General features: G+C 34.7%; 1 protein-coding gene across 50 annotated transcripts in view; it reads right to left on the bottom strand.

The window, feature by feature from the left end:
- The window catches only part of LOC143202289 (basement membrane-specific heparan sulfate proteoglycan core protein), a 698200-nt gene that overhangs the window by 46444 nt on the left and 628379 nt on the right, over nt 1-23377 (bottom strand). For 47 of the 50 annotated variants that reach the window (XM_076413660.1, XM_076413659.1, XM_076413679.1 and 44 more), the window contains 17 exons: nt 21346-21573; nt 20875-21012; nt 20538-20783; nt 18336-18503; nt 18046-18278; nt 17674-17982; nt 15829-16155; nt 15624-15769; nt 15374-15575; nt 10671-10811; nt 10334-10612; nt 10053-10258; nt 9768-9993; nt 9546-9710; nt 5639-6345; nt 3526-3728; nt 659-958 (listed from right to left, as the gene is read on the bottom strand). In XM_076413660.1, the coding sequence (XP_076269775.1) occupies nt 659-958; nt 3526-3728; nt 5639-6345; nt 9546-9710; nt 9768-9993; nt 10053-10258; nt 10334-10612; nt 10671-10811; nt 15374-15575; nt 15624-15769; nt 15829-16155; nt 17674-17982; nt 18046-18278; nt 18336-18503; nt 20538-20783; nt 20875-21012; nt 21346-21573 (4224 nt within the window). The remainder of the gene's footprint in view (nt 1-658; nt 959-3525; nt 3729-5638; nt 6346-9545; nt 9711-9767; nt 9994-10052; nt 10259-10333; nt 10613-10670; nt 10812-15373; nt 15576-15623; nt 15770-15828; nt 16156-17673; nt 17983-18045; nt 18279-18335; nt 18504-20537; nt 20784-20874; nt 21013-21345; nt 21574-23377) is intronic. The other 3 variants (XM_076413684.1, XM_076413688.1, XM_076413664.1) reach the window with 2 other exon arrangements.

The raw sequence follows: 23377 nt of genomic DNA, 5'->3' as shown, positions 1-23377 counted from the left end.
TCAATTGTTTTATTTACATTAGATTATTGTTATATATCAAAGCCAAAATAAACTAAAAAATCAGTTAAATAAGGAAATATTGCGACGTTTTGACGTCGGACATTTAGATGACGTGAGTTCGCTGTTTTATTTATTGGATAGACTAAAGTGAAAAAATTTTAATCTCTTATTATCAAAGGAAGAACAAGAAATACTTTTATGGACAATGATGTATTATTCTAGAAAAATATAGTAATACTATGTATGTGTTATTTAGTTTTGCTGATGTGTTTGTAATATTACACGTATTAGATACAAACTGTGGATATTTTAATACTAATATATGCAGAATACGTAAATAACAGTCTACATGAAAAGTTTTGAAATGACATTTTACACAATACTACGAAATACAGGTAATAGCTGTGCCGTATGATATTTACAAAATGATACATTACTCAATGTTCTAAACATAAAACATTTTTCTACAAAGGCTTTATATGAAACGTAAACATAAAAACGTCCCATAAAAAGCCGACCCAAAAAAAAGTAAACAAATTGATACATATACGTTTCGGACAATATACAAAACATTGTATGAATGCTACTAAAGTACGCCGAGATATGAACATGTAGCACCAGAACAAGCTCTACTGAATGATCTGGGTAATCTTCAAACCTGGATAAACCTTCACGTGAACGACTCCAACTAGTTCTCCATTTCTTTTTGTTATAGAACACTGTACGATTTCGTCGTCGCATGTCACAACAGCATAAAATGATTTACTAGCACCGCCCTGGTAGTATTTCGTATAAGTATCAGAATAGATGTTTGAGCTATTGAGATTCTTTATTGTAATAATAAACTGTTCGTCAGTGTTCGTTCGATATCTACAGTCAACTTGGTGTTGAGATCCGATTGGTGCATGTATTATGGGTGGTGAGATTTCGATTTGAGTCCTAATATCTTCGACAATATCTTTTAAAACAAAATAAAAAATAAAAACATAAAATTAAACGGTTAAAAATTATGTTTATGATAAATAAAGTCTAGGAAAAAGCATTGCAGTTTTAATTCATGTGTAACATTAATTTTGCGTACTTTTATAGCTATAGTGTCAATTCCAAGTAATTGAAATCTTAGTCGTGACATGACACATTAATAGAGACAATCGAATTTGGTATAGGTGTTATAGTCATGATAACTAATTTTGAAAAACTTTTTTATAACAGTTCTACGTATTAAATTTACCCCGAACAAAAGCTATATTTGAAAAAAAAATGAATTTGAAAGAAAAAATGACATGGCTAGTAGCGTTCTATCTATGCGTCGCGTAATCGCATTGGACGCACGTTTTATTAATGCATTATTTTAATAATAAATAAATTTAATAATGTTTAATAATCTCAGGGATTTAATATTATCAGTACTGACAATATTTTTACTTGACTTTCTTCAATATTCTACCACATTTCGTGGCCTAGTAATAGGTCAATTGAAAAGTCTCCGGCCTACCATAGTAAAACACATTTTTTTATCAAAATTAGTTTTTTTGTTTAACATAATTCGCTTCAAGGGTGATATACTCACTATAGTGACCAACTAACTTTTGGATACCATTTTTGTAGTAGGATTTGACCTTTGCTTCAAAATAGGCCTCAGTTTCGGCGATCACCTCTTCATTCTACAAAAATGTCTTCCCAGGGAGCATTATTTTGAGATTTGAGAACAGGAAAATAGTCACTGGAGGCCAGATCTAGAGAATACGGTGGATGAGGAAGTAATTCGAAGCCCAATTCATGGATTTTTGACACCGTTTTCACTGACTTGTGACACGGTGCATTGCCTTGGTGAAGCAGCACATTTTTTTTTTCTTCAAATGCGGTTTTTTTCGGCGACTTCGTCCTTCAAACGGTCCAATAACGCTATGTAATAGTCGCTGTTGATGGTCCTTTCTTTTTCAATGTAGTCAATGAAAATTATTCCATGAGAATCTCAAAATACAGACGCCATACATAAGCCAGCCGACTGTTGCGTTTTACCATGCTTTGAAGCGGGAACAACCTGTTCTGGGCGTCCACTACGTTCAGAGTCTTCGGTGCTCATTTCACTACGTCTAAACTTAGCATACCAATCCTTGATGGTTGACTTTCCTGGCACCAAGCCAAGTTTTCGCTTCAACTGTATTTTTTCTCTTCAAAAAGCAATACATGCATCTTTTGAGGGTTGGGGCTAATTAAAAAACATATAGGTTTAATTATAGTAGCGCCATCTATCTGTCAGGCCGGGGACTTTTCAATTGACCTGTTACATCTGGAATACTCACTCCCTAATTTCAATTCTACAAGAGTTTTAGTATCCTTTTTAGAGTTATTATTTCAGTTATTTCAGCCAAATTCAACTTATTTACCTTTAGAAACCCCAGTGCCATTTTTTCGTTTATCTTCTCTTGCCGTTGATAGCACATACTTTTTAGTAGTAAAAGAGTGACAAGACAGATAATTCAAAAGTTGGTGTTTGACTTAATATGGTTGATTTTTAAATTTTTACTTTTTATTTCTACTAAAATTTTAATAATCACAATTAGGCCATGTCTTATCATATATTATTATTATAAATCAATGTCAACATTTGTGATTCTTTATTACAGTCATCATGGCATCGTGCATCTATAAAGTATAGAGGCCATGTTAGTAGATTCACAGAGTCAATTTTCAAGTTTATAATAATGATTATTGGACAAACCACCATTAATTTGGCCAATTTTGACCACATACAAAAACCAGTTGATCTAGAAATGACATGTAAAATATTATAGGCACCGAGTAGCATTTGTTGGCTAGGCTATGGAACTACTGGGAGGAGCTATGTCACTAAGCAAAATTACACTGCTGCGGGAAATAACAGTGGAGTAGACATATTTTGAGAGCCACTGTTTGCTACGCATTTTGGAACAGCGGTGCACTGGTCCGTATTTCTTTTAAAATGATGCTGAATCTGAATTTTAAAGATAAGTGATGTCAACTAGATAGCTTTAAATAGTGACAAGGAGCTTAGAAATCCTAGACTGATATTAATAAATAACAAAGACATGACCGTGACAATGACCGAATTCATCAAAGGTCGAAGTAACTTGGTGAACTAAAAAATCGCAATGCTTTTTCGTAAAAAAAAATGTCAACTTTACAACATATTATATTGTTTATTATCGCACAGCAATGATGTTTATGTTGAATGAAAACAAAATTTTATTTGTTGAAAAATAATAATTATTTCGTCATACACTGGAACAATATTATTTACCGGAAATATTAACTGTCATACAGCAATACCACTTTAACAGAGTAGTAATCCGAAATATAAAACAAACATTAATTGAAAAATCGCCGTATCTGTTTATTGGTGTCCTGAAAATCCTAGCTCAAAATAATAATTCATGCAAAATTAATGTGATAAAACAAATTTAACAAAACTGGAACATTAAAATCATTTCAATATTACATCATGCATACGCCTGGCAAAGAACTACTGGGAAATTAACTTACTTGTTTCACAATATCTCCCATAATACCCTGGTTTACACTCGCATGAGATTCCTTGTGGTTCGCGATATTCGCAAGACTGCTCTCTGTTGTTGCATGGACATTTCTTACAGGTACCCAACGGATTTTTACCGGAGAATGAGAGATCCTTATAATATCCTGGAGCGCATGTTTCGCAGGAAGTTCCAGCATATCCAATCGGGCAACTATAAAATTACATAATTCAAGTTACCTAACATATAAACAAGTATATTTAAGAAAATAAAATCCATACTATAATGAAATAAAATAGAGACCTCCAATATCTAGATGTCATTACCGTTTGCTTTCATCGCAATGCTAAGAGCCGCGAAAGAATTTCATTGGTCAACTTCGTTTCTATGGTGCGTTTGTTTTTATATTGGGCGATATTTTCAGCATGTCTTATGTAGGGAAAAGTATGCTTGGTTTTTTATATGATTTAGTGATTAAAGTATTAGTTCATTAGTAAAATATTTAAGGGGATTCATTTCTTTAAAGAAAAAAAATTGAGTAAGTATTTGAATAAATATATTAGCTAATTAACCAAGATAGTTTGGACATTTCTTTGGATCTACTAGAGCTCATGGGTTCAATAATATATATCCCTCAATAAGCATATTTAAAAAATCATTTAAAGAGCTCATCATAAGCTCATTATTTTCATCTCATTCGCCTTTAAGAAACTGTGAAGATGATGAACCTGACGGCATTTTAGATTATTTACATTCTTTACTAACGGAAGATGTATTGCAAGGAGTTAAGAAATTGTATCTTGACTCCCACGAATTTTGAATACCTTCAATTCCAGATGTTCCTATACGAACACATAAAATTTTACGTAGTACCGTAGAAAACCCTTTAATTGACATTACATAATGATCGTCCGGTTAAGATATTTAAAATAATAAGGTACGCTATATACATTTTGGAGTAAACAGAAAAATAGAATTTTAATACGGAAAAACTTAAAAGTTTGCTTCCTGTAGTATAAGAAAAATAATAGGTCCCATTAAATTGAAGGCAATAAACAAGTATGAAACAGATTATATTTATTTTTTATAGATTTTATTTACATCTTCCCACAAATTATATTGTTTTTATTTCAATTTAATTGGTCAATATCAACATATGACGTTAGGTGTCACGTGTCGCACCTGCGTGCAAAAATCCAATCCAAGTCCACCAATCAAATACCTTTGCAGCAAAATGTTTTTCTTACAAGTGCCTATAATAAAATGTAAACTGATCAATCAAATTACTTGAATTAGCGACCACAAATAACCACATCTAGATATTGGATGTAGCGGAACATTCCTCCAGAGACTTTTAATGAGTTTTCTCTCTATTACTCTATGACTAGCGTTGGGAACTATCGACTGTTTAGTAATTGACTACTTTTTACTATCGACTGTTTGAGTCGTGTACTTTTAGTTACTATTTTTGGTTCTACTAGTTTCAATCGACTGATTTTTAATACACAGATTTATATGTAATATATATAGTTTTATAATTTTTTTGGTCGTTTGCTTTGAAATAACAATGCATTGTATATTAATATAGCAGTATTTTGGAACTACATTTATCAAGATTATAAATGTAATAGGGCAAAAACATTAAAATTGTGAATGATCTATATGTCATGGATTAGTTTTTTTTTCTATGATTAGGTATATGTTTGATTTTTATTTAGTATTTATGGTTATTGTACATCTTTAGTTTTTAGGTTCTGTTTAAGTTCTATTTAAAAATTGCAATTAACTTATTAAAATACTATAAAATATTTTTAGGATATTATTCCATTCCATTGAAAAATTTCATTCCTTTTTGCAGATCCACAGAACATTCAAATATAAAAGTAATTCTACTTCGTTTAAAATGAAATTAATTTTTATAAGTAATAATTTTTTCCTTTTATTTTTTAAAGTTAGTACGTGAAGGAATATGTACATTTTCGTCTTGCTTAAACTATCGTTGGAAAATACAAGCAAATATTTTTTCAGTCGATAATTCCCAACGCTATCTATGACTATAATTCACAAATAAAGAAAGAAATTCTTAACTTCATATAAATTTAATGACAATTTAAGGAACATACCTGCAAATTTCTATGTTTTTAGCCCGTGGTTTTCCATTGTTTGAATCAAGGGCCGTATCTAGGGTTATATCACTAATGAATGTAGAGGATGTATCAGACGACAATGTAGCTCTAATAAGAATAGATTCTATGCTAGCCAGTACAATTAAAATATCCTCTCTGGACGCCACTCTTGGTGCTCTATTTTCGTCAAGTCTGTACCAAACAGAAGATGGATGAAGACGTACTGAAACAGTGTTAATTATCTCTGGTTTCAGCTCATTGGGATTAGTCCAGTATATGACTATGTTGTTGCCTTTGATGATTACGTCTTTATCAGTGCTGTACGTGGCGTCAGGTAAATCGATATGTCTCTGAATATACTCCAGTTTGCCGCCATAGGACTTGATTTGATTGCCAGTAAAAACACTAGGTAAAGACCAGTATAAGCGTTCTCTTTGACTGGGCGGGAAATTATACCCTATTTCATTTTTGGGGATATTAATTTTGAAATCGTTATTTATGCGGGTACGATAGTACTGATCGGTCAGAGTGAAGCCGTGATTTTCGGTTATCAAAACGGGGATTTGCTCGACATAGAGCGTGCTCTCGTAACATACGTTTGTCACGCCAGAACAGAAACAAAACTCGCAGCCATCGATGTTGTCGGAACTAAGACCGAAGGATCCATCTCTGCATCTATCACAATTAGGTCCTATAACGTTCGCCTGTAATAAAAATCAATTATCAAAAAAACTTGGTTTTGTCTATTTTAAATTTATAAAGTACGTGGCATACATATAACAACTAGTTATCTCGTTTTCTTTTTTTCGCATTAAGTCCAGATATAAGCTTTCAGACCCAAACTTACTTAAGGATTGATGGATATAATACCCCCATTGGTGCCCAAGTTTAAATAGACTCACCAGGTATATCGGACAGTCATTATCGTTTTTTTTCAGGAAAAAAACTAATTTTAAAGAAAATGGAAAATTTTATTTATTCAAAGTATTGGCCATCTTGTCTATAGTTCAGGAAATTTATGGATGCCAACCAAAAAAGCTACTCTTTGAGTAAAACCATTCATCAAGTCATTTTCTAACTTCTCCGAAATTGGTGAAGATCTGGAGAGTACGACGGGTGTGATAATATGTCCCATCCAAGTGCTTCCAACACTCCCTTGACAGGGTTTTTTATGAAACAGCGCGTTGTCGTGCTGTAGAATCACTTTACCGTATCTACGGGTCCACTCTGGACATTTTTCGATTAACGTATGGTTCAAATTGATTATTTGTTGTCACTATTAATTGTTTCAATAGTTCGTAATACACCATGCCACTGTGGTCCCATCAAACACAGAGCATTGTTTTGCGCCTAAAACGATTCAGCCTTGGAGTCGATCGACCACCTCTGCGTGACCATGATTTTTGCACGTTTCAAAATAAATCCACTTTATATGACCCGTCACTATTCGATGAAGAAATAACTTGCGATCATACCATTGAAGCAGTAATTCATAGACGATTTTTCGCTTTTCGACTCATCTTCTCATATTTTGGTGTTTCCCCATTGCTCGTAATCGGTCGCTAATCATTTCTTCGGGTACATTTAACGCCAATAGAGTAAAACGGGAAGTGAAGGAAACCATTAAAGCCTGGCGATCCGAGAAATGGAACTCATAGCTTTATAGCGGACCAAAGGCTGGAGGGCCCCCCGATTTTCTGGCGACTCTCTAAAAGCCTCGTGGGAAAGACGCAAAACGTCATACCCCCCCCTAAAGTCAGCGACGACAGTAACCTTCGCAGCCATCAACCATGAAGAGGCCGAGCTCCTTGCTAAAACATATGAAGCCCAAATGGAATGCCTCCCTCCTGCTACAAATATAAACATTACCGAAAACGATGAAATCATTAGGAAAGCCAACTCCGTTCAATCTCAAGTGCCTCCGAGTTATCTTCTAGATCATCTAGTTACTCCTAAAATACTCACGCAAATGATCAGCAACATTCGAAACAATAAGGTCCCGGGTTTCGGTAATATTTCGATAACCTAACTTAAAAACTTCCCTACAAGTAGCTCGCCGAACTAACTAATATCATCAACGCCATTCTGAGGCTGCAACGTTTTCCATCCACATGGAAACATGCATTCATCATAGTTATCCCCAAAAAAGGAGCTAAGTCATCACCTTGTGACTACAGACCTACCAGTCTACTAAGTTCGATTTCTAAGCTTGCTGAAAGAGCAATTTATTATGCTGTTAATGACTTTACGAAGTCAAACAATATCATTCCAGGTGAGCAATACGGGCTCCGCGCCAAACACTCAGCCATTTATCAGGCCCATCGGCTGGCCGCAAAAATCAATTGTGCTTTTAACCCATGTGAAAGACTTGGAGCGGTCTTCTTGGACTTAACCAAAGCCTTTGACAAGGTTTGGCACAAAGGCTTAGTGGCGAAATTCATTCGATTAGGTCTACTCGATGGTCTAACAGCTCTTATCAAATCATTTCTGTCAGGACGATCGTTCCAGGTGAAGAGTAAAGATATTCTCTCCAGCCGGAAAACCATCGACGCAGGAGTTCCACAAAGCTTCCTCCTGGCACCAGCTTTATTTAATATTTTTCTTTCAGATATCACTAGGAGACCGCAAGTTGAGGCAGCTTTTTACGCAGACGACACTGCTTACTTTGCTTCTTCAAGAGTAGCACCGCACATCCAAAGCAGATTCTAAAAACAACTCGAGGAGGAACTCCCAGATTCCAATTCAAGGTATTGTTAATTTGCCGTTTCCGCTCATCAATCGGGCCAGCAGACTTTCTCTCTCAATAAAATCTCTCCTGTACAAGATGCTGGTTCGATCAGTCGTTCTATACGGCTTCACTGTCTATCTAAAATAGGGCTCACCTAGTCAGGTCGAGCGTCTTTAAGTCTTTCAAAATAAAATTCTCAGGAGAATAATCAATGCCCCTTCATAGAGAAACAGACATCTCCCAAGTTAACGACTTTATATCCGAACTCTACTCGATATATTTCTCCACTCTTCGTCTCTCGGACAAAAAATATATTACCGAGCTGGCCGATCTTTTAGGGCAATAACTCATTCGGCTATTCGTGGCCTTATTCTATCATAACCGACACTACCTCGTCGTACTCTATCTCCAAATTATCTCGACCTTTTCCGGAGAGCGATTAACTTATGTACCGCAAGCTGCATGGTGTGATAACGACGACCTTGCCTGGCCCTTGTCCCTCTTAACGGGGTTACCTGTTACGAGCACCCATTCTTACTAACAGTAAGAATTATCAATTTGGGTCATAGGATAAGCTGGGTGGGTAGCCCAGAAGCAGTGTCCACATAACCAGTCCAACTCGCTTATTCTTGCGGGGTTTCCCGAGCAGGTATCCATAACAGGATCCCCCTTCCCGGTTTCAGGCCAAAAAAAAGTTATTACCTACATTTATTAATTTTCTTGTGTTATATTGACCGTATCTAACATTCTACTACATTTCTCTTCAACTCTCTTCTTTCTTTCTCATACAACTCTAGAAAAGTTCTAGTACTTTCAGAAAATTATTATTTCATTTATGGTCACTGAGTACAGCTCTTATGGGCGAATCGGTTTAGGACAAATTGATGTTATTTTCCTTGATAAATTCCAGTTATTTTTTTATTTATCTTATCTTTCCGTTGGTTGCACAAAACTATTTTAACAGTAAAATATAAGATAAATAATCCTAATAAAAAACGGTAAGTGACGTCAATGTTTCATAGCGCTTCTGATAGATGTTTGACTTAAAATGACGAATTTTGACATTTTGTGTTTTAATTTATGGTAAAATCTTAAGTAATCCCAGTTTTAATTTCAACATAAATCTATTATAAATAAATATTTTTTACCTGCCTAATCTAGCCTATTTATACTCACCTTACAATCACATTGTCCATTATAGCAACGCTGGCTCGCAGATCCCCAAGGATGACAGTCACAATCTACGTCAGGACTAACACATGGTACTCCACGTGTTGGATCGCCCGTATAACCTGGCAAGCACTGATCGCATCTTTCTCCAGCTGTATTCTCTCTACAGTTCTAAAAAAAGTTCTTCATAAATAACCGGAATCTATAAATGAAATCACGGTTTTTTACTCGACATTCTCCTGTTTCTGGATCGCATTCGTTGGAGAAATTGTTGCAGTCACAAGGCGTGCAAAGTTCAAGATAAATTCCGTCATCGGATCTAGTATAACCGGAGGCGCAGTCTTCACAAGATAACCCAGTATATCCTGCAGGACACTGACATTGTTCGACTTCGTGGGCTCTAACTAGTCCAGTGTTTTCAGGTGTGGCGATGTCTAAAGATACGGAGCTTATTCTGGAATACAAAGTGTGCATGATATTAACCGATTGCTTTTTAAATATGTAATATCTTACGCCGCCTCTTGGGTGTTGGTGAAGTAAGTAGCTTTGATGTATATAGCCCGAATATCAGCCAGAGCCATGAGCAAATGTTCTCTATCTGTTTTCTCGCCATCATTACGTTGCCAGTATTGCTCCAAGAGTGGCACCCTGAATGTTCTTGGTCCATTTGTTGGTAGAGATGAGTTGCTTGAGTAATGGAGTAAATTGATTCGGTTCTCCTAAAATTACGATTGAATCATTATAAATTGGTACTTGTTTGAAGCGATAAGATTAACATTTCTTGAGTAACTTACACTGACTATTTCAACATCAGGTGCGTTATTCCTCGAACTGGCACCTCCGGGTACTGGAACGTTTCTAATTGTGTACGTTAAATATCCCCCATATGATGTAACCTTATCACCAAGGTAAATGCCTGGAAGTGACCAATAATACGCCTCCGGTTGATTGAAGACGCTATAATATAACTCGCGAGTGTTTTCGTTAAAACCGATACCCTGAGAGATGTATTGCTTTTTGTTGATATCAGTGAGCTTAAAGTCGTTGACTACGCGTGAAAAGCTGGCCTGTACCTGCAAGAAACCAAATAATTTCCCCATTTGCCGGCACTGGTATAAAATCAATACTTACAGATGTCCTATACCAGTTGGATGAAGAACATTGTTGAGTAACTCCCATGCAGAAGCAAGATATACATCCAAACTGGTTGTTGGCGCCGAGATAGAACGAATTATCCTTACATCGGTTACAATAAGGACCAGTAGTAAATTCCTAATAAATTAATTTTTCATTAAACTCTAACATGACTGGGTTCCCAAATATTGCGGTTCAAATTATTAGAAAGGCATGTACTTAAAACAATGAATAAAAACAAATAGAAGGATATTTGACAGAACAGTGATAGATAATTCGTAATTAGTTAATTAAAAAGAAATAGAAAATTTGTTTAAATAAAATTTTATTACTAAATAAAATAAGTCTTTGAACACAACAAAGCAGAATTATAGCTTAGATTTGTTGAGTAGTATATTAAATTTTTCAAATATCTTGTAATTATATTATTTCAGGACGTATTTATCAGTAATTATCAATAGTCATGTATTTAGCGCGATTATTCCGCGATAGTAGTTAACATGTGATTAAAACTTAAGATAAATCATTCAGCTGTAAAGACATTATCATTATTGTATGATAAATGCCAGACTTAGGCTAAAGAGAGCGCTGCTAATTTTTGAAAAATAATATTTAACCAGATTTAGAATTTAGATACATCACATGTATTCAAGTTTTTTTAACTTAATGAGAAATAAATAATGACTAGTTCATTACTATCCATTTGTTTTTTAGTTAGCCCTAAGCCTCAAAAGATGCGTGTAACAATTTGATAGCTGTCGGATAATTACTTTGTGAATTATAGCATTTTGAGTGAAGCTACTTTTGTTATTGTGAAGAAAATTGATAAAAAGGAATTTTGTGTGTTGATAAAAATTGCTTTTTGAAAGGAAAATATACAGTTGAAGAAAAACTTGACAAAATGACAAAAACGGCTTGATGCCGAGTTTCCGGACACTGCTCCAGGAAAATAAATTATTAAAGATTGGTATGCTAAGTTTAGACGTGGTGAAATGAGCACCGAAGACTGTGAACGCAGTGGACGCCCCAAAGAAGTTGTTATCGACGAAAACATTTAAAAAATTCACAATGTGATTTTGAATGACCTTAAATCGAAATTGAATGAAATAGAAAACACTCTAAAGATTCACGAATATTTGGGTATGAGAAAGCTCTGTGCAAAGTGGGTGCCGCGCGAGCTTACTTTTGACCAATAACAACGACGAGTTGATGATTCGGAGCAGTGTTTGAAGATGATCAGGCGTAACAAACCCGAGTTTTTGCGTCGATATGTGACAATGAATGAAACATGGCTCCATCATTTTACCCCAAAGTCCAATCGACAGTCATCCGAATGAACTGCACATTATGAACCCGCTCTAAAGCGTGGGAAGACGCAACAGTGGGCTGGCAAGGTTATGGCATCTGTATTTTGGGATGCGAATAGAATAATTTTCATTCACTACCTTGAAAAAGGAAAGACCATCAACAGCGACTATTACATAGCGTTGTTCGACCGTTTGAAGCCGAAATCGCCGAAAGACGGCCGTATTTGAAGAAAAAGAAAGTTCTGCTTTACGAAGACAATGCACCGTGTCAAAAATCCATGAATTGGGCTTCGAATTGCTTCTTCATCCACCGTATTCTATATTCTATATCTGGCGACTATTTCCTGTTTTCAGATCTCAAAATAATGTTCGCTGGGAAGAAATTTTCGTCGAATGAAGAGATGATACGAAACTAGGCCTATTTTGAAGCAAAGGATAAATCATTTTACAAAAATGGTATCGAAAAGTTGGAGGGTGGCTATAATCAGTGTATCACCCTTAAAGGGAATTACGTTGAATAAAAAAACTAGTTTTGGCAAAAAAATGTGTTTTACTATGGTAAGCCGTGGACTTTTCAATTGAATTGTTAATGTTGGGACAATGCAGGAACTCAAAATATCATCCTAGTGTTACTGTTAAAATAATTAGAAAGAGAAAATATAATTTAAGTTTTACTAATAAACGTATGTTATAACTTGTATAACATCTTTATAGGCAATTTTGAATAAATGTCCGCAAAGGCCCATATCTAGATGACACTAGAATCGATCTATTTTGTTGTCTGAATGGCTATATCAGAATCTATCTTAAATGGCTAAGAGCCGTGAGATACAGGATATAAAGAAATGTGCGTTTAGCATTTTTCTACGATTTCGTGACTAAATTATAATAAAATTAGTGCATACTCATTCTAAGAAATGTTGTGCGGGACACCCTTTTCTTTTCTCTTCTCTAATGTAAATGACTCTTCTTAATGTAAAAGATCTCAAATTAATTAATTAACTAAGTTGATTGGATCGCTGTCAAACCAACATCGCTCTTTCGACCCGGTATCGTCATATACCAGAAAAATGGAAAAAAAGTTGTGGAGAATGATATAGAAATAATTTGATTTATATTTATTGTTCCAATGTTTACCAATAAACGCTTTTTTAAAGTGAAACAATGATCATGACAAAAGCAATTATCTAACTGAACTCCTTATTTGCTCTTAATAATTATATAAAAATCTTATGCGAAATATATAATAAACGTGTGTGCACATTATTACTACTCTAAATCGAAATATTGATACGTTAGTCACTCATTTCTAACTACTGTGTGTATATATAAATCTAAAAAAACATGATGTAAGACTAAATGACTTCACGGATAATAGAGTGAAAAAGCTCATGTGATTCTAGTCTTTTTACCAGATTACTCACCGAATCCGTTGTTGAAACGGGTGGAGGAATGAAAGAAAAAATATACATTTAGTATTATTGAATTAAATAATAGTTTGTTTTTCTTATTAACGCCAATCATATCACTTGTGTATCATGAAATTTTGATTACCTATATTTTCTTAATTGGTACCTATATTATTTTCTTAATTGGTACCTATTTATATTTCTTAATACCTATATTAACTTAAAAGGACACACCCGTAACCATGTTTTAGGCGCCCAACTCACTTTAGGTTTGACCGAATATACGGTTTTTTTTTCTATTTTTGTGTGTAATTGTAAGAAAATTTGTTGTTATATCGTTATTTCCGTAGCATTTAAAGTAAATATTAGTTAATTAAAGGCAAAATCATAAAATGACTGTTGTTTTCCAAGACGTGAAGGTTGAAATAACATTAATTATTTGCCAAAAGATTCTTCTATAGCGCAGAAACGGTTTTTAAAAGTAAATAATGATAAACTTCGGAAAAGCTCTTATAATGTCCTACATGAAGTTTTCCAAGATCCAAGTGTGGAATATGATTACTTACTCAAGATGCAATTCCTGATTATAATTTTAAGAGTAACTCTATCGTTAGAATCTTTAAAAATTAGAAATTAATTTTTTTTTTCAAAGGAAGTAAATTGAGAGGTTTGGAAACTAAACATTGTAACACATGTTTCTCAGCAGATGTTTTTTTGATGTTTTTTTTTCATGAGAACACAGCGGACGTCCAAATGAGGTGGTAACACAAGAAAAAGTGAAGTTGCGTGAGTTAGTTAACATCATAAAGATATCAAAAGTTGGTTTTATAATGCATGAGCATTTATTATGAGAAAGTTTTGTTAAAAGTGGGTGCAGCGTTTGCTCACTGTTGACCAAGAATAAGAACGTGTTGTTGATATTGAGCAGTTTTTGGTCATGTTTAAACGTTACAAGCTTTCGAGTAGTTATGTGACAAAGGATGAAACATGGATCCATTACTTCACTCTGGAATCAAAACGACCGTCATCTAAGTGGGCAGCAACTGGTGAACTTCGTCCAAAGCGAACGAAAGCACAACAATTGGCTGGAAATGTTATGGCCTCGGTATTTTTAGATGTGCATGGTGTAATATTTCATTTCTTTTTTTTTTAACAACATTTCGTGTGATCGAGACAACGCACCATGTCACAAGTCAATCAAAACAATGGCAAAACTACATGAATTGCATTTCGAATTGCTCCCACATCCACTGTATTCGCCTAATTTGGCCCCCAGCAACTACTGGCTGTTCGCAAACCTCAAAAAATGCTCACCGATAAGAAATTTCGCTCGAATGAAGATGTTACCGCTGAAAGGTAGGCCTATTTGGAGGCAAAAGATGTCGAAATGTTAGAGCAACGCTGGAATGATTGTGTGGATCTTGATGGAGATTAAGTAGACGAATAAAGCCAATTTTGAACAAAAAAACGCGTTTTCTTTGTTACGCCTGGGACTTCTTTTGTTGGATGAAAAAAATAAAAAAATTACACATAACATGGATAACGGCCAACTAAGTATCTATAAAAAATGTATAAAGAAGAAAAGGAGGCTTTTAAAGCAAAATTGTAAGATGTACTTACTATATTCAGTAAATTCAAATATTATATTTTTTATACAGTATATTTAGGACAAATAATTTGTTGATTTATGGTTTTTTAGTTTTATATTTATGGAAATAACAATGTACAGTTAGAAAATAAGTTATTAGTTGTCATATTGGATGTTTTTTTATGTATTTTGAAAATGTTTTACACTGTAAAAAAATGTAACCTGTAATGTAAATAATACTTTGAATACTATTTTTTAATTTCCCCTCGTAGTAAATAAACCCGCTTTGCGCGCCCTCAGGTGGCTGGGACGACCAAAACTTGGTGACAACTTTATACGTGGGAGGTCACATTTTAAGTTTGCCCATTCTGTGTCATTATTTGAAATAGCTTTTACCTTGCAAATGCATCGACCTTCCGGATCTATATTTCTAGTTCCGTAAGGATCGCAATTTGGTTGTGGACGACAATAATCTCCAATGACGAGGGGATTGCCAGAGTAACCAGGAGCACACCTGTCGCATCGCTCACCGATATATCCTTCTTTGCAGTTGCACACAATATTACCAGCGTAATTAAGATGACATGTATTGGCAAATCTGCAATAAACAAATGAGAATGGGAAAAATAAATTATTTTACATTTACTGATTGCTGGGAGTGGTGTAAGGACAAGGGCATTCGAGACAATCTGTTCCGTCAGAATAATAACCTGATGGACAGGTAACTGGTTCTTTGTAACACTGTCCTAACCATGGTCCGGACTTATGACGAACGTATCCCGGAGCGCAATTCTGAAAAACATCAAACCTGTATCCGAATCTCCGTTAATTATTCAGACTTCAATCGTTACCTCGCATGATGTTCCCATATATCCCACTGGACACTGACACTGTTCCACATAGTTAGCTGGACCGAGAGCACTAGCAGGAGAACCGGCTGATTCCATGATGATGTTAGACAGAACGGTGTTCAGTACTCCCTCATTGTATTGCATCTTAATCAATATGTTGGTTACATCTTCTAATGCCATCATAATTTCTTCGCGGGTGGCAGGTCTTGGACGTTCGTTTTCAGATTTAATTAACCAATCTCCCTCGAAGAATCTGACTCGTACTGGTGTTGTTCTGTGAGCTTCTGGTGGACTAGATAACTCATGAAGAAGGACATAGCCATTACCCTAGAAAAACCAAGTATTGTAAACAAAATGGTAAAAATATAGTTTGTTCTTAAAATATGTTATGTTTCGTATCTTGTGTCATCTCAATATTTGATTGCTTCATCTGATCGGTTGGTTTGAATATGAGGAAGTTTCATAAATAAAAAGAATAATAGTGCAATCCATGTTGGTAAATTTGATACTAAGATAAATTAACAGCATTTCTACTTTGAGTAATACTTAAGTCTTATCCACCTGACTGAAGTTTAACCTTCATAGCCTTAATTTTTTGTTTATAATGAGTTGACAATTCTGTCTCAATGAAAAAATTCTATTAAACATTTTCTGTCGACGTGGGTTATCAAGACAGAAGTGTATAGATCCACTTACTTCGATTTCTAGGGATGAAGGCAATATCCTTGACTACTTTGGAAAAGTTGGCATAACGAATTAATCGTGGACGCAGTTCGCATATGGAAGAAAGTCGTGAAAAACGTCCAAAATCAGTTCTTGTACCAGAAAAGATCGTCATGTGATTTATCGTGAGTTTGAGAGATCTTTGAGCATTAGTATGAAGAGTATTAATCAAGATATTGCATGGACGTTTAGCTGTGAAAAATATTTATTGGGTCCCGCATAATGGTCAATAAATACAATGGTGGAATCTTTGACTTATGCGTATGAGCTCCAAACAAGACAACAATCTGTATAGGTTTTGAATCATATGGGTAGTGAGTCGTCGCGAAACATTCTGCGCTAGTGAAGAAAGTGGACATGTGGCAACCACGTCGTTAGAGCAAGGTAGAACGGTGAATTCTGAATACACACTATTGAGTGCACTACCTTTTTTTACCATAAGAGCTTCGTGAAATACGAGAAAAGAAGCGGCCATATAGGACCATTCTTCATGATAATGCTTTCACACATTGGCTGAAACAATGTTCCGTACAGCCCTGATTTAGCTCTAATGATTTTTTTAATTCCCGCATATCATACTTGAAAAAGCCGTTAATTCTTTCAAAAACCACGTTTTGGAGATACCTCAGTCAGAGTGGGAAGCGTATTACGGATGGTTGAAGAGTATTGATCATAGAGATCATAGTTGTTCATAGAGAATACTAGGAAAAACAATGGTCATTTTCGTTAATAAATTACTGTCTTCATCATTCATAGATGTAGAACATATCTAAATACTGTTATGGTTTGAGCATAATTACTGAATGAGGATCAGCAACTCCCTCAGAAAATATTGTACCGATGTTGATATCCTACATAGAAAGTACAACAATGGGCTCTAAAAACAGAAATGATTTGGGACAATGGAGAATATCCTGCAACCTCAATACAAGGGTGTTGTTGAACAAGTTGAACATTTTCTGATTTTATTTTAAAATTATCTAGGCTGTATAAGTAATCTAGTTAGTAACCGGAAATGTACTAAGATAATAATTTAAAATAAATTAACTACATATAATGATTCAACATCATTATATTTAAAAATGATTATATTTTCATGGAGATAATAAAAAAAACAAATACCGTTAAGATAACATCTGGTCCAGTAATGGAACCTCCATCGTTAGAATGGTGAACATTGTATTTAAGATATCCTCCATAACTCTTCAGCTGGTTTTGGTGGTAGTTTTCGGGAAGGGCAAAGTATGGAACGACATTTATTTGATTCAGATGGGCGTATTGTGGGAGAGATGACCTAACACCACTACCTCCGACCAGTTCTAATTGTGGCTCGACTCCTTGGTAAATTGGCTCATCTCGAATGTCTACCACGCCTGTGTAGGGATCAATCCGTACTCCCAGCATTTTCAAAGTGGCGAATGGCGGTTGGAACTAGATCAAATAAAAATCAGCATTAATTTCTGTGGCTAGTAGCTTTCTGATAAAGCTCGATACCTCAAATATAAACAAGTCGGCCGAATGACAGGTTGTTGAATGTCCGAAGCAGAAGCACTTAATGCACTCGCTTTGTGTTTTAGCCTCGTTATTGAAATAGCCAGGCCTGCAAACGGTTGTATCAGATACTTCAAGGATAGTGTCTGTTGACATGACAGTTCCTAGGGTAGATATAGCTTCACAAGTATAAGCTCCTTGATCCTCAATTTGAATATCCACGCACGTTAGGGTACCTACAGGTTTACGGGTACATTTAATATGGAAATAATAAGGTTTTTGTTATACCTTACCTAAACCGTCTTTGCTTGTCATGGTACATTTGTGAGGGACATGTCGCCAATTCCAACGCCAAATAATCTCCGGAGTTGGCACACCTACAGCTCTGCAAGTTATTCGGAAAATTGAGCCAACGGATAATCTTTCCATTCGAATAGGATTTTCGGATATAACTGGACGTACTAAAATAAATAATGTTGTTTAGATTAATGTTGCTAATTAATTATTAATGGAAAAGTAATAGATGTAAATACATCTACCAGGTGTTCCGGAAAGTCATTACCAGTTTTTCTAGCAGATGTCGTTTGGTTTAAGTATGCAATTTCATGATTTGACACATATATAATTTTATTCTACTGACATCAAGTTTCAAAGCTATACATGTTATATTTTGCGAAATTAACACTGGCATCGATTTATACCTCTTTGAAAATGTTAAGTCTCGTACTTGAAAACGTAAAAAGCCACTAAAAGTCATCGTTTGCTGATAGAAACTTAAAAGTGGTGACTTCAATGTTCAATACAAAAAACGATCTGGCAGACGTTTGAAAAAGCGAAAGTGCAAGAGTTATTGGATGAAGACTCAACCCAAACTCAAAAACAATTGGCAGAAGCGTTAGATGTGGCCCAAGAAATGATTAGGGACCGATTACGAGCAACGGGGAATATGTAAAACACGAAAGATAGGTGATACATCAATTAAATAACAAGCAAATGGAAAATCGAAAACTCATCTGTGAAATACTGCTTTGAAGTTATGATCAAAAGTAATACCGGCACCGAATAGTGACGGATGATGAAAAGTGGATTTAATTTGAACACCCTAAACGCAAAAATGCATTGCTATCACGTAGCGAAGGCGGGTGATCGACTTCAAGTCGAAATTGTTTTGGTCGCAAGACAATGTTCTGTCTTTGTTGGGACCAGAGTGGTGTGGTGTATTACGAACTGTTGAAACCTGGTGACTTAATGGAAAAACGTCCAGAATGGGCCCGAAGACACGGTAAATTGATTTTACAGCACGATAACGCACCGTCTCATAAAGCAAAACACAGCAGTCTACAGACCTTGCCGCGTTCGACTCAGTAAAGAGTTATAGTGATTTTAAATTGGATATTAACGAGAAACAAATTTACAGTGATGATACTCCTGGAACAACTCAATTCCCAAAAACTCTTTCACTGTATATATATGTTTAAAGTCCTGTGACGAATATCTGTGATGGTGTGAAGAGAAGGGAATATTATTACGAAAAGGAACAATTCATCGATGGGAGAAACTATTGATTGAGTTCTGAAAAGCAACTGTATATAATATTATCAATCTTTATATAAGGTGTTTGTAGGTATTTTAATCAGCGATTACTATAGGCGAACCAAATGCAAAGTAATCAAAATAAAAATGGCGCTGAAAGTTACCGTTTGCTGGTAGAGTTACTTTAGGTGAGCATACTCCAACTATAAGAACATGTGAAACGTAGTTTTAAACGTGGTGGTTACAACATTCAAAAAGAAGAACGTCTTGGTTGAAAATGCGGAAAATGCAAAAGTTATTGGGTGAAGACCACACACAAACTGAAAAACAAATGGGGGAACATTTGAATGTGAATCGAATCGCAATTTGTTGAATTTGTTGTTGCAATTTGAATTGAACGATTATAACAGATGAAAGGATAGCAAGATGGGTGCCACATGAAATTGATAACACTTAAAAACTCGAAAAATCGTTCAAAAATGAGGAAGGAAAAGACTTCGGCATCGAATAATAAGGGGTGATGAAAAATGGATGTATTTCGAAAAACCCTGCATTTGGTGGGACTAGGTTGGTGTCGTATATTATAAGGTGTAGAGACAGTTAATACAAACAACCTGAATTGTGCATTGTTGGAAAAAGGCCCGCAATACGCCCAAAGACTAGATAATCTTATTTTCCAGCGTGACAAAGCAGCAAAACGTCTCACACAACAAAACCTGTCAAAGAAAACTTGAAATAACTTGGATGGGATGTTTTAATTCATTCACCATACTCTCCAGACTACACTCCATCCGATTATCGCGTTTTCGTATTGAATAGGGCACTCGGCCGAAGTTCAAAAATGTGTCAATAAAATATTTAGCATTGTCTGAGAGGTTGCAAATTATACATGACTTAGTACATTAAACCACTAGAAACTTATTTTGAAAAAATAAGAATAATATAAGGACTACTGTACTTACTGCAACCAATTTCATCACTCTTATCGGCACAATCAGATAAGGAACCATCACAATGGAAAGATCTAGGTATACATTGTCCACTGTTGCAAGTAAATTGATGTTGTCCACATGGTTGACCAGGAACGTTAATCGCGCATTCATATTCATCAGAATTATCACCACAGTCATCTTCCGAGTCACAAACCCATGATTTATGAACACATTTCTTGTTGTTACACTTGAATTCGCTTGGTTCACATTGCAGGCCTATGAAAAAAAAAAGAGTAGTGTTGGAAATTTACTTTCTATCAATATTCTTATTTTGATCTTCAAAAATTATAGATTAGTTGATACTCACTGCATCTAATTTCGTCAGATCCATCAGTACAATCAAATTCTCCATCACATACTTTATTCTTTGGTATACATTGTCCGTTGCCGCAAGTAGACTCGTTCAAGTAGCATTTCACTACAGATGGAGCAAATGGTGGAGGAGCTGAAAAATATTCGAAATTAATAAACCAGATAAATACAAATCGAAAACAAATTTAGTAGTAGTACTCACCAAGAGCACGTTCGAATTAGCATTAAAAATACACGAGTTTACTATGGAGGTTTATTAAAAATAGAGGTTATATTACCTGTACCATGATACTCTGTATCAATTGGTTCAAGAACCCCATATTTTAATATGGACGATTTTATTTTATGTCCTCTACCATCTGATAGTAACAGTGAATACAAAGAAGGCAAGACATAAGAAATAAATATGTATGACTTGAGATAAATTCTGATAAAATGGCGGAGGATTTTTAAAAGATAATAGTACCTTTGTCGACATATAATTGTACTGATATTTCAGCTCCAGGAGTACCAGGAGGGAAGTCCTTAGCTGCGCATATGTAGGTTCCGGCATGTTCGACCTTGATATCGGGGATTTCTAAACGTCCATTAATATCTCTGGATCCAGGAGGCAAAGGCAAGTCATCAGGTCTCTTCCAATAAACGCTGGCACGGATTGGTCCTTCATCACGGCAACGGAATACCACCTCGCGATCTAAATTCAGTCAGAAGTATTAATAGAAAGAACAGAGACATCGGTTCAGTTGTTATCAAGAGCAGTTTTATTATAAAGCATTAAAATGATCAAAAATGTTGCAATATGCCCTGAAAAATTATCTCGATGCCAATCTCAATGTAATAAAATATGAGTTAAATAGTATGACAATCGTATGATTTGATTTAGTTTGAAAAAACGAGTTTCCTTCTCATATCCATGTTGAATTGTTAAATCAGGAAAATGAATCCAATTTCCGTTATCATTTGATTATACGATGAATTTTTACGCAGGTTGTTTTTTGTCATTGTATGAAGCTTCATTGTCTAGAGTTAACAACAATACTAACTCATATCTGAAATTTCATAGACAGCCATGATTTTTTTTTCAAAAAAACCATTTATAAATAACCTTTCTTAAAGTTGATTTTATTATTATTTTATTACTGAAAATTTTATATAATATTGTATTTTATTATATTATATTACATTTTAAACTATATTTGTATTTAATACTAACAATTTTTTGTTGTGAACAGTCCATTGATTATTTTTTAGAACATAATCTGATTGCCTGAGTTATAGTAAAATAACTATTAATAATGATAATCGTTCAGTCAAAAATTGTTTGATTTTTTAACCCATTCTTCTTTTTCAACCCATCTTCTATCCCTAAAAGTTATACAACAAACTTAATAATCTTTATTCGGTTGTTGACTAATGACAGTATTACCATTTCAAGTGATGAGGATGAGGATAAAAATATAATTCATGTGAGTGATTGAAACTCAGGGCAGAAGCTACTGCTGCAATTTATATTGTCAAAAATAAAGATTAATTTGATTTGAAAATCTAAAAAGGAAAATCCTGCTGATTTTATTGCTTATTGAATAAGAAGAGTATAAAGGGAACTGTTTGTTTGGTATGTGTTGAAGGCCTAAATCGTTTTCTCGTTGTTTTGTTTTTCACGGGATATATAGTTTATAACCAAACGATATTCTAAAGCTAGGCCAATGAATCGGTTCGAACAACAATGCAAATATTCACACTGCCCTGGCAATATTAATCTCAGTAAAAACGATGAATTTACAAAATTGTTTGCTAATATGTTAGAATATGTTCTACGGACATATTATATTACTTTCCAATAACAACTTAGTATTGACAAGAGTCCCTATGACTTATCCCAATATCTTTCGAAATTGGAATGCCTTTACATGCACGAGTGAATGATCATTAAAATCATCTAGAACTAAATAAAAGTAGAAACAATAAGAACAAGAATAAATTTATCTATGAGGTTCTGGATTTTATCGACCCTTTTTAATAGACATATAGATGTATTCAAAAGAAAAAAGAAACTAGCTACAAAACATATATGAACAGATTGTATAGTGGCTGAAATTTACCTTTTTAATCAAAACAAGATTAAGTAATGCCTGACAAGTTTATCTGCCAGCTGGAAGTTTCAAAAATGGATTATTTAGAACTTCAATAGTACAAAAATATGTATCTTTTGTTGTAGGTGGACTTTGTAGTAGTTGTTGTAGCACTAGAGACCTGCATACAATTATTAGTAAGGTTTGACTTTCTCATACAGTCAGGTAAGATTTTAAATTTTGGGTAATATCTGGTACTAACGTATCTTAAATGATTTGTACCTATAGGTTTTGATTATTCAAGATTAAGATTGATCGAGATTCAAAAATTTGTAAAAATGGGTTAATATCTATTTTCGATTATTTTTTTGTATTCACGAATAATAGGTTTAATAGAAAGAAATCAATTGTTTTTACTGACAATAA

Source organism: Rhynchophorus ferrugineus, unplaced genomic scaffold (genome assembly GCF_030347505.1).
Source record: "Rhynchophorus ferrugineus isolate W39M unplaced genomic scaffold, kcgeb_rfMv2 rfM9, whole genome shotgun sequence".
Classification (NCBI taxonomy): Eukaryota; Metazoa; Arthropoda; class Insecta; order Coleoptera; family Curculionidae; genus Rhynchophorus; species Rhynchophorus ferrugineus.
The sequence above is the reverse complement of the archived record's forward strand: the minus strand, read 5'-3'. Positions and strand labels throughout refer to the sequence as shown.